The 12,632-nt window shown below is 36.2% G+C and overlaps 1 protein-coding gene across 4 annotated transcripts in view; it reads left to right on the plus strand.

The window, feature by feature from the left end:
- Positions 1–12,632, plus strand: part of LOC136257994 (uncharacterized) — a 72,521-nt gene that overhangs the window by 55,717 nt on the left and 4,172 nt on the right. The window contains exons 6-14 of one of the 4 annotated variants that reach the window (XR_010702491.1): positions 1,023–1,099; positions 1,160–1,245; positions 1,303–1,367; positions 3,734–4,054; positions 4,255–4,293; positions 4,350–4,539; positions 7,569–7,628; positions 7,673–7,770; positions 9,732–9,887. Coding sequence is in view for 2 of the 4 variants with exons in the window: in XM_066051294.1 (XP_065907366.1) it covers positions 4,442–4,539; positions 7,569–7,626; positions 7,673–7,770; positions 9,732–9,887 (410 nt within the window). In the remaining 2 variants the exon portion in view is untranslated. Of the gene's footprint in view, positions 1–1,022; positions 1,100–1,159; positions 1,246–1,302; positions 1,368–3,524; positions 4,055–4,254; positions 4,294–4,349; positions 4,540–7,568; positions 7,771–9,731; positions 9,888–12,632 lie in introns of all 4 variants that reach the window. The other 3 variants (XR_010702490.1, XM_066051294.1, XM_066051292.1) reach the window with 3 other exon arrangements.

Below are 12,632 nucleotides of genomic sequence, written 5' to 3' on the forward strand. Positions count from 1 at the left end.
TCGTATTGTATGATTATCCTAGTACAGTAGGACGTCCATTATCTGAACACCTGTGTGTCAGTTCAGTCATAAAAGTGTTCAGTTAACCGAATTTATTTCGCATGAATAGAAGCCCACTCGTTTATATATAGAGTTCTGTTCAACTACTCTAATAGAACATACACTTACTCTAATAGAACATTCACCTAATGATGAAATGCTCTACTGTAATAGAACAGTCACTCATACTGTTTAGATAATTGAGTTTCTACTGTATGAACAATATCAAACACATGACTGTTCTACTAGAATAGTTTGTCACACTCTCTCAAGCCAATTCTATGTTCTATATGTTAGAGAGTGCTCTGTGTATTAATGAATGCAGGCTTTACACAGTTTAGACTATGGTTCGGATCATTTACAGGTTTACTAAATCACCTAAACACCTGCTCTCAAGCAGCAATTATGTACATGATATAACACGAGAGGCACACTGCAGTACTTGGTGATACTGTAATACTCTTGTTCTCCATGTTCTGCAAATTATTCTGGACAAATAGTAAACTAAGCGGCATATCTACTGTAGCTCTAGCTGTTACTGTGGTTACTGGTCAAATAATTATTTTTGTGGGTGCTGTAAGGACTTCAGGAAGAAACCGTCCCACTGCATTGCTCTTTCACCCCACACTCATTCCCTGGCTATAAAGGTACATACTTTAAACCACAGTCTAAATAAGTTAGACACCACGACTGATGGGTACTATATAAGCAATTTAGTAACCCCTCAGGCTCTTAGTAGCGCCCTCACTATGCTCAAGGCACTATAGCTCCAAGCCATCATGGTTACTAAATTGCTTAGTTCCCTTGGTGTTGGTGTCTAACTATTATTTAGAGAAATCTAAAGAGTAGTGCTGTTAGGGTAAATTATGTATTTTATGTTCATCGGCAGTTAAGATGGACTGCTTACCTGTAATCCTTGTTAAATGTTTAATTGTATTAAGAACAAGTAGATTTTATAGTTGTGTACCATTAATTGTTACTAGTCATTATGGTCACTACTGATTGGGGAACTACAACAATACCTTCAGTAACGATGTCACCACTACCCTTGGGCCATCAGGTAATGGTCACCCTGGAAGCATTTTTGTTAGGCAAATGAGTGTTGTACCCAATCATCCAGCGCCATTCTGTTGATGGGCATTAACTAGAATAATGACAATGATTCAATGTGACATGAGTGGTGTTTATCACTCTCTAGGCAATGAGGTAAACAAGTTTTTATTTGGTTGTGACTTGTTTATGTGTTGTTTATTTGTTGCTAAGGGTCAGTCAGTTACTATGGATCCAGCATAACGTTCATACAAGAACTTGTTTCGTCACTCCAAGTAGTGAGCATCTTAACTTTATTAATATAGTGTTGTCATGTAGTGAGTGTATGTGTGGTCCACATTCTTGTGAACTAGTTACCACAGAATTTCTGTTATTGTGAAATTTTCAGTATTTTTCCATGATATGGAATATACGTAGTAACAGTGGAACCTCAGTTATCCAGAAGTCATTTACACAATCACCATTATTACTGTTAAGTTGTGTTGTTGGATTGATAAATAGCTACTGTACATGTAACTTGACTTTATATACATGTTTAGTATTAGTACTGAACTGGATAAAATGAATAATGTGGAATAAACTAAAACCCACAATCAATTTTCATATGTGAGTATATGTACAATCAATTTTCATATGTGAGTATATATATAAGAAATCTGTAAAGTACATGTTACATGTTTACACTAACTTGGAAATTGTTCTGATTCAAACTAGATGGGTAGTGTAAACAGACTCTACCAAGTATCTATCATGTTAAAATCTGTCAGGCTCACCCCATGATGTTTATAGCATCTGTCTAGTAAATCATCTAGTAAATCACGTAGTCAGCTACACGTGTTCACTTAGTCAGCTGTGTATCCTCAAGCAATTTTGTAAATAATAAGCAAATACAACACAATTTCATACTGCAGTACTTGCTGCCTTTATCAACATAAACAATACTGGAAAGCACATAATGAACCATCACCTTAAATTCCAACTTTCCAAAGGAGATGCTCTACAATAACTAGAGTGTGAATCAGAAATTCCCAACCATTAATAACTGACCTTCCCTGGTGATAATAAATTGAAAACTGTTTGAAAGTAGTTACAACATAGATGTAGAGTTAATAGTAATGTGTATTGAACTGGATAAAAGGAATAATGTGGAATAAACTAAAACCCACAATTGATATTCATATGTGAGAGTATATAAGAAATGTGCAAACCTTAACAAACCGCCATACACATGCATTAGTGATCTATGTTGCATAATTTTTGGAAAGGTCTGATACAAAAGACCTTAAAAAAACACAAAAGACCTTAAAAAACACAAAAGACCTTAAGAAACAGGTATAAGGAAAAATTAGGAATCTTAGGCTTGGTATAAACTGAACTAGGGATTAAAGGTGTAGGCAACTTCCTTGACTTCCTTGTTTCCCTATAACAATTATACTATTTCTAAAATTCCAAATTTTCTTGTTTGTAGTGTTATTATGACTGGTAAACCCACTCGTATCGCATCAAAAGAAAGGATGACACCAGAGTTAATGTTTGTCTGAATGGGCACCCCAGCCACCAATTACTGGCTCAAAAGTGAAGTGGCCATTAAGCTTTGCTTTCAGGTATGATCAGTCCATTCCACAGCCCTACAAATGAAGAATAACAGGAGAAGCACCTCTGCATTTAATCCAGTCATTTGAAAAATACAGAACATTTGCAGTCTGAAACTGTATATCAATTACTGAGGAAGTGGCAATTACGCTTCACTTTTAGCTATGTTCAGCCCTGTTTGACAGCATTACAAACGAAGCACAGTAGGAGAAACACCTTTGAAATCAATCCAGTCACCATGGAAAATGTAGACTATTCTTGTTTAAAAACATAGGGAATTAAGCCATCTCGCCACCGTGAATCAACACCTTGGCTTGTCAGTGAAAAGAAGTGGGACACAAAGGAGGATAAAGAGTTCAAATAAACTCAAACTCTTCAGCTGTTTGAACATCAGATGGTCCCTGATAACTGAGGTTCCACAAATCCGTGTATTCTTTTGTGTCATAGCAGACACATTATTGCAAAGTCATCACAAAGATGTGGACTTTGTACATAAACTAATAGCTATACAATATGCTTGTAGTATGTGTTTACATGTATTTGTGTATTTCTACAGTTAGGAAATATAATAGAATCACCACTGTTGAAATTATTTCTCATTTGTTACCACAGTATCATTTTGTTGTCTGTCGCAGCACATGAGCTCCTTGTGTTGCTATGGGAACACTTTTAGAAACAATTTACAGACCCATCCTATACTGTCCCATGTGGACCACTACAAAACCCACAATTGATAATAACAGGCAATTATATACACACATTGTAACAATTTGTTCTATTTCTGGTGACAAATTTTCATGCATAATTATAAGGATGAAGACAGCTTTCATCTTTTTTTTAAGGATTCTTTCAGTAACAATTAAATGTACAGACATAGCATGGAGACAACTCAAGGGAAAAATATTTTCAAAGTTTCACAAAAAGAAAATGGCCGAATTAACTCCTGATGGTTTGGTAAAAGTAGTTTACCTATTTTTAGTCTTAGCTCAAACTGCTGATGTTAGCGAAGTTGGGAAGAAAATGATAACTCATTTAAACATGCGTTACCTAGCATCAGCCAATGAAAAAAGTCTGACTGTCCTGTGGAAGGCAATATTTACAATGCTGTTAACCTATGTTGAAAAGAGTTGTAGTTTTAAAGATGTCTCTGATATTCTACTGCCTCTGATTGGTCAGATTGTTGGTAACCTAGTAGCACATTCAGGTGATGGCAGTGGACCTCAATTATGGGATGGTGTTTGTGTTATATTAGATGGTATTCAAGAGTTGCTTGACAAGATCCATTCATTTAAAGCAGGAGTAAGCAATCTGATTGGACCATTTATTGGTGACTTGTTGGCACATTGCAAAGGAAATGAGATTGGAAGAAAAGGTGGGTAATATTTCAGAGAGAATACCATTTCCAGATTTATAATTATAAAGATTGCTGCAACATTAAAAATTGTACGTTGTACTTATAATCTAAGTACCATATTTACTTGGTTAAATGCTGTGGCATTTATTACCTCACACTTAAGTGATGGCACAATCGGTTTTGAAATTAAGGGCTTAAACATTGTTTTCATCTTGTAGTGTTTCAGTGGAGAAGCTTCAAGACATTGAGAATTATCTGATAAGTTAATACATACATCTACTCAGTGTAGGATTTGTTTGTTTATTGTTGTTCAGAACTAACAAACACCCTCTGGCAGTGTGTGTTGCCTGTGTTAAGGGAATGTGTTAAGGATCTCACTTGTAGCAACCGATTGGCTGAACTGCTATGAACTCTGTCTGGCTTTTCCCTGGAAAAGACAATCATATCTCATACTGTGATCTCTTGATGGAGGAGTTTGTGTTTGATGAGTCTTTTCCAGCTGGGTGAGTATGTGTGTAGTGTATATAGTAGAATACATGTACATCAGTTATCCTAAATTGATATAACACCAAATGTTGCTAGCACCTTGATATTTTATCTTATGGTTGCATGTTTGACCTGCTTCAATTCAACATGTAATTTCAGAGTTATGGACTGTCCTATTATCCAAACACCAACTACTATAGGCCCAAAGTAATGGATATATCTGGTTTTACAGGCATTTAACAACTGAGAAACAGCAGTGCAGGCTTCTTTGACTACCAGGAATAGCCTATCCTTTTGAGTTTGAAAGGGGGCGTATCCCTGATGTATGCGAACAAAAGTGAAGAGCAGCTTTGAAGCTTTGTCAAGAGAATTTGTGGGAAAAAACACTATAGTCAAACTACAAAACAGTTTAGAAGATACTTCTGTGCGTAATGTGTTGTTTGTTTAACGAACGCTTCCTTAGCAGTGCATAGCAACGTATTTGAAGAATTATACGAAACCCGAGAATTGCAAAAATTAATTATGCATTATTGCACAACATAATAAAATAGTAATACATAGTTGGTTAAGTCCAGATGAGTTAGCTAGCTGCATGGCGTCTGGCTTTTAGAAGTAGCACAACATCAACTTGTTACGCAGCAGTTAAAGTAGTAACAACAAATTCGTACAGCCGCACAAGAATACTACAACAACCCCTCGGAACCCTAGGGTTAAATTACAATTTGTATACTAACAACTCCTTAGTCGACATCCCTAGCAGGTCCATTTCAGACATGGTTCAATTCATTACAGTACACATTTACACAAACTAGAAAATTGAAACTAGATGGGTAGTGTAACGGGCTTCACTGAGTATCTATCATGTAAAATCTTAGTCGGGCTCACCCCATGATGTTTATAACATCTGTCTAGTGAATCACTTAGTCAGCTACATATGTTCACTTAGTCAGCTACATATGTTCACTTAGTCAGCTACATATGTTCACTTAGTCAGCTACATATGTTCACTTAGTCAGCTACATATGTTCACTTAGTCAGCTACATATGTTCACTTAGTCAGCTACATATTTCCACTTAGTCACCTGTGTGTCCTCAAGCAATTTTGTACATGATAAACAAATACAACACAATTTGACACTGCAGTACTTGCTGCCATAAACAACACTGGAAAGCACATACTGAACCATCACAAATATTGTGGAATAAACTAAAACCCACAATCGATTTTCATATGTTGGTGTATATAAGAAATTTGCAAACCTTAATAAAACAAGCATCCCCCCAGTGTTGCCATGTTGTAAATAAAGTTCATAGATTTAAGAACTTTTTGTCTTGTTCGTGAACCTGAAATAACCTATGAACTTTTTATGAATTTTTGGCATTTTAGGTGGCTATTTTTTATTTTTTATTTTTGCTCTTCGGTGCCCTACTAACCATTATAATGTGTGGGCTAGTTTTTGGAAAGTGACTATGGATGATATGAACTTTTTATGAACAAATTTATTTTTTCGCATGAACATTTGACGCAAATCATCTGGCAACACTGCATCCCTCCAGAGTGATGGGTATTGCTCCCATAATTTTTGGAAAGATCTGAGTTATAAGGACCTTTAAAAACAATTATTATAGCTTTGTTCATAATTCATCGATTGTTTATTAGACATATCTTGTGAAGTGCTTATCCAGTCTCTTAGAAATACAGATTTTATTCCTTGGGAAGGAGTAATCATTCTTGGTGTATATATATTTTGTTTCCTTTCTCCTCTGTGTTTTCACTGTTCTCATCGGACATTTAATCAATCATGTGATATGTATATACCAACTGAATCACCATCATGTGACAAGCAACATCACATCTAGAGAAAGTTGATAGGACGAAGTACAGCTGAGTTGTGATTATTTATCTATCATTATCTGAAGGAAAATTTCTTTTGTACTTTCAAGTCACAACATGAAATTCTGGGCTAGAAGGATGTGGCCAAATTTAATGGCAGTTAAAATGATGTTTATAGCTTTTAACAATTTTATGGGATTAGAATTTGTTCTATATAAAAGATAATCCAGTTAAGTACATGAACTGTTTAAGCTGTCTAAAAAGTACATACACCACGCTACTCACCATTAAATTTTGCTTCCATGGTGTCATTCTTTGTCGCATCCTTCCATCCCAAACTTTACTCTGTGCCTTTAAAGTACAAAAGAACTATCTCTTTGTCTTCTTCCTTTGCATATTGATACACAAAAGGTCATAACTTGGCCATACTTTGTCTTATAAACCTTCTAGATGTTATTGCTTTGTCCCGCAACTGCAGTACGTACAATGCGCGTATCATGGACTTACCTTTGTCCTCCTTTGTGTTCCAGTTCTTTTCACTGACAACGCAAGGTGTCGATTTGCGATAACACAATACAGTTTCCCTTTGGCTGTGTTATACTTTTCACCTGAATTTTCCATAGAGTTTCTTGTACTGTTCTTTGTTTGTAATGCTGTGTAATGAGTGGAACATAGCTACAAACGACACGTAATGGCCACTTCACTTTTCAGTGCATTATTGATTATTGGGGCACGCGTTTAGACGTAAATTTATGGCACCATTCTTTCTTTTAATGTGGTACACAAAGATTCAGTAGTCATAATTGCGTTATTTAATAAGTAAACAAATAAGTAGAAGGAAAAACTAGAAATTTTAAGCTGGATTAGGGATCAAAAAACAAAAAAGCAGGGAAACAAGGGAACAGCTGAAAGTTGTGAACCAAGGAAGGTTGCCTATACCTGCAGCTATTTACTAGGTTAAATGCTATAGCATTGATTACCTTGCACTTGAGTGGCGCCACAATGAATTTTGAAATAAAGTCTTAACCATTGTTTTTGAGCATTGAATGGTGGTCAAGTTTGAATAGTATTGAAGGTGTGGTATTTTGTAAGCAAGGAATTACAATATTTCTTTTTGATAAATATTCCAAGCATTTACTGATTTAGTTGTATTGCTAGCTGTGTTCATTATATTATGATTGCTAATTTAAAGTACATTTTCTCATCTTGTAGTGTTTCAGTGGAGAAACTTCAAGATGTTGAAGCACTGTCTAATACTTGCGTCTACTCAGTGTATGATTTGTTTACTTATTGTTGTTCATAACTTCCTCTGGCAGTGTGTGTTACCTGGGTTACGGAAACGTGTTAAAGATCCCACTTGTAGCGACCGACTGGCTGTACTGCTAGGAACTCTGTCTAGCTTTTCTCTGGAGTGGTGAGTTTTTGTTATTAAGTGTGACAGACATGTCAGCACCAACCAACCCCTTCACATAAAAGATTGTATCTCAGTACTGCAATAAACTATCTGTATTCTAGAGTAGTGTTGTACCAATTCCCACTTTTTAGGGCAAGCCGGTATCCGATATATTTTTACTCTGTTTTACCGATAGTTAACTGATACCCGATTGTAGGTCTCTACAAGTTACACATGTACATACTCCACTAAAAGTAGAGCTACCAATGCTGTAAGATTGTACACTTACCTCAACTCAAAGTTGCTAGTCAGACAAGTGGGCTAGGGCCTTAACCATCACTGCTTATCTTTGTGGTTACCACAAAACGTAAACAAATTACCTAAGTACATACCAGAGCCTTTGACACCGGCCCTCCAGTGGGGTAGTTGGAAAAGGCGGATACGGTCGGACGCGGACACGAACATTTTTAAAAAGCACTTTTACATTTATGTAACGGTTATTTTTCATACCTAACGTTGTTTTTACAGCAGTCTTCGCTTCCAGACCCAGGCGTTGATCTTTTCATAGCGCTTTTCCATTTATAAGTGCACGTGCGAAGGACTAGACCAGCACTCCACAGTGTGTCAAAGACCATATAGTGTTGTACACATGCTCTAAAGTCTAATACGGAGTTATATAGTTGTAGAGATTAGCTTGTATGCCCTATGCAACTTAGCTTAGCAGGCCAAATCCACAATCTTACACCTTTTAGTATAAGGCACAGGCGCTTATACCGAGTGTTGAGGGTTTCAAGGACCTGGCCTACGAGATTAAGTTGGGACATACTAGATTAATCTCTGTGACTCTGAATTATATTTCTAGAGCACGTATACAACACTATATGGTCTTTGGAGTGCTAGTCTATCCTTCGCACATGTGCTTATATATGGATAAGCGCTATGACAAGATCGACACCTGGGTCTGGAAGCGAAGACTGCTGTAAAAACAACGTTAGGTATGAAAAATAACTGTTATATAAATGTAAAGGTGTTTTTTGAAAAATGTCCGTGTCTGTGTCCGTATCCGCCTTTTCCAACTACCCCCTCCAGTGGTACTGCAGCTGCTGAACCTGAATAGACTAACAATCTGCTGGCCACAGCCCATTACAACCAATTTCTGATTATGGTAAAAACAGCTAATTATCGGCTTCTACCGATTACCAATCTGATTATCAGTACAACTCCATTCTAGAGGTGTGCAATGACACATTTAAACTTATCTCTATATTTCCTTTTGAACTTGTGTCGATTGTCTGGCATATCTCATATATTTTAGTTAACTGCCAATAATGTAATTAGTAAAGTGAGCAAATTACAATTTGAAGAGTATAAAAAGTTATTTTTAACATTGTGCCCAAGTGGTGGTGGGAGAGTTGGAGGCGTCTTCACCATCAAATATTCTTTGGTACACAAGTAATTTACAGAATTTTACTATTATCTAAATACACCTATCATCCGTATGTCGACAAGTCTTACGATCATTATCTCGATAATTGGATATATTTAGATAATCACACACCTCTACTGTATTCTGTATCTTGTATTACAAAGTAACTTCAAAACTTTCAGAACTAAACTATTGTATGGTCAATATGGCATATAATACCAAATGTAGGAGTTATGGGAAATGACAAATTTTATGCATCCACATCAAGTTGCCAGTCACAAATTTGTCAGATCTGATTGTGGTGTTTAGTTTTAGTGTTGAGTTGTACCAGTCATCAGACAATCATAACACTTACTGTGATCTCTTGATAGAGGAGTTTGTGTTTGATGAGTCTCTTCCAGCTGGGTGTACAGTAGAATACATGTACATTAGTTATCCAATAGCACCAAAATGTCACTATTGTACCTTGAAGTTTTATTCAGGGATTTTAAACAAGGACCACGCATTAATGCTGTCATTGATACATACTGACCTTTACATGCTATTCCACTCACAGGTTGGTGTCGTTGTACTTGTCCAGTGCCCTCTCCAGTGATGTCATCAAGGATCATGTGATCAAACACAGCTGCAGGCGATCCACAGTTGGCTATGTTGTCTCATACAGATGTACCACACCCCCAACATGTGTTGACCACATGAAGAATGTTACCAGGTATCTGACAGGTTGTCTTGTGTGGATAAGAGAAAATCTTTTTTTGTGTATTAGAGTAGTACCCTAGGGTTGGAGTTTTATATTCAATTTCCAAAGCAATGTTAAATTGATATCTTGGTTTGCTAAAATCTGTTACATGCTGGACTAACTCTCACTTGAATATAGCTGCAGTGGTGGTAAATTCCATTACCTTCTTGGGGTAGAAATCGATTGAAATACTGTATCTGCAAAATCTGAGAGATTACGAACCATAACCCTCTGTAGCCCTGATCATTATCACAATACTGGCAACCTTCCTCTGTCACCAAAAGCAAAATATGTTGTTTGGTTGGTGGGATAGGCTTCCTGTTGCCGCATAATTTGGGTGTGATTTTGAGCAAATATGGGCTTTCGTCTACGGACACCAAATGAATGATAGCCAAAACTTCCTCACATCACAGCTGTAGGAGTCATCCATCGATAAAGAAGTCACATATGAAGTATGGTTAATTACAATTTGCGCGAGAAAACATGATAGACAGTTTAGACACATTATAAAACAGTTAAGAAGATACTTCTGTGTATAATTTGTGGTTTAAAGTGGTTGTGCTTCCTTAGCAGTGCATAGCAGCATAATTACCTAATTACAAAATAATTCATGAATTATGAAATACACTAAATTGCAGTATTTACAAATTAGCTGAATTAATAATAACTATAGCATGAATGTAAACTAAATTATATACATGACTGCTTAATGTAGTTAGAATGGAACAGTATTAATTGCATGGGTGCCTGGTTTTTAGAAGTAGCACAACATCAACTTGTTTTTATAGGCGCTTTGCTGTTGCTTTATTCCATTATTACAGTCACCATTTTAGCTGTAGTTCTCATAGCTTTTTCCGTTTCTTAAAGCTAAATCAAACTGCAGGATCACTACTGTTTATACTGGGTAAGTGGAGCGAACTAGATTGAACTAGACCCACATCCCTAGCAGCTCCATTTCAGACATGGTTTGGTTCAATACAGTACATGTTTACATTAACTTGCATTGGAAATCACTCTGATCCAAACTAGATGGCTAGAGTAAACAGACTCTACTAAGTATCTATCATGTAAAATCTTACCCCATGATGTTTATAACACCTGTCTAGTAAATCACTTACACACGTGTTCACTTAGTCACCTGTGTGTCCTCAAGCAATTTTGTACATAATAAACAATTATAACACAATTTCACACTGCAGTACTTGCTGCCTTTATCAACATAAACGACACTGGAAAGCACATACTGAACCATCACCTTAAATTCCAACTTTCCAAAAGAGATGCTCTACAATAACTACAGTATGAATCAGAAATTCCCAACCATTAATAACTGATCTTCCCTGGTGAAAATAAATTGAAAACTCTTTAAAAGCAGTTACAACATAGATGTAGAGTTAGTAGTAATGTGTATTGAAGTGGATAAAAGGAATAATGTGGAATAAACTAAAACCCACAATTGATTTTCATATGTTGGTGTATATAAGAAATGTACAAATCTTAACAAGCGAACTCTATGTAATGCGTATTAAATCCATAATTTTTGGAAAGGTCTGATTTATAAGGACCTTTATAAACAAGTTAATGTTGTGCTACTTCTAAAAACCAGTAACCCACTAAATACTATTCCTTGAATTAATCAAATTAAATTAACACACAGAATTCTATTAATTTTTATAGCTTTGTTCATAATTCATTGATTATTTTATTGGGCGTATCTTGTGAAGCGTTCATCCAATCTCTAAGAAATACAGATTATATTACTTGGGAAGAGTAATCATTCTTGCTTTATATAATACAACAAGGTGATGCAGAATGATAATATTGTGCCAGCAGTGTGCTCACAGCCATTTCAAATAAGTGTTAGATACTCACCATATATGCATCTCATTGCAAAGTTTAATGCTTAGTGATTTTTTCATTGATAGGACAGGTATACTACTTAGCATACCGTATAGTAAAAAACTTTGGCGGTAAAAAAACTGATGAATTTGGGAAATAACGTTCATTTCTCCAAAGTTTTTTTCACCAATTATTTTAGATGATCACATGAGCTCATTGAGTAACTAGAACTTGAGATGAAGGTCGGCTTGTACCACCACGCAATAAAGATCAAGCTGACTTTGGAGATCTAGATCTTCCTAGGAATGTGTCCCTGAGTTGTAAGCACTCCTTAGGGTAGCATTTCCAACTGGCTTTCTGTTTGCACGTCAGTTAGTTCGTCGTCTCACTGATGGATTTGGCCAAATACTTTGATATACGTGATAACCTCTGCTACTGGAGTTCACTGAGAAGCAAATACGGTCGCTCTCAGCATCGCAGGAGATAGAAAAGCACGCCTTTGCTAGCACGTCGTTAGATCAGTAGCTACAAAATAAGCTACAAAAGTACTGCTACAACAACAACACTAGCTACCTATACACTTACTACACTATACTTAACTGATGAGTTGGCACCTTGTCGTTTTATCCTTACCGAGATCCTTATGTACTGTACAGTAAAAACTTTGGCGAGTATTATTTCAATCGCCAAAGTTTTTTCCGCCAATCTTTTCAACAGAGGGATTTCGTCACACTTTTTTACTGCCAAAGTTTTTTTACTATACGATAGCTTGCATGTGTGTGTGTTAAGCAGATTATCAATTTCCTTTACTTAACATGCACACTCACATCATTTCAATATACTAGTGGGATGGCATAGCACTGATTATGACATCACCGT

The sequence above is a fragment of the Dysidea avara genome, chromosome 6 (genome assembly GCF_963678975.1).
Source record: "Dysidea avara chromosome 6, odDysAvar1.4, whole genome shotgun sequence".
Taxonomy (NCBI): Eukaryota; Metazoa; Porifera; class Demospongiae; order Dictyoceratida; family Dysideidae; genus Dysidea; species Dysidea avara.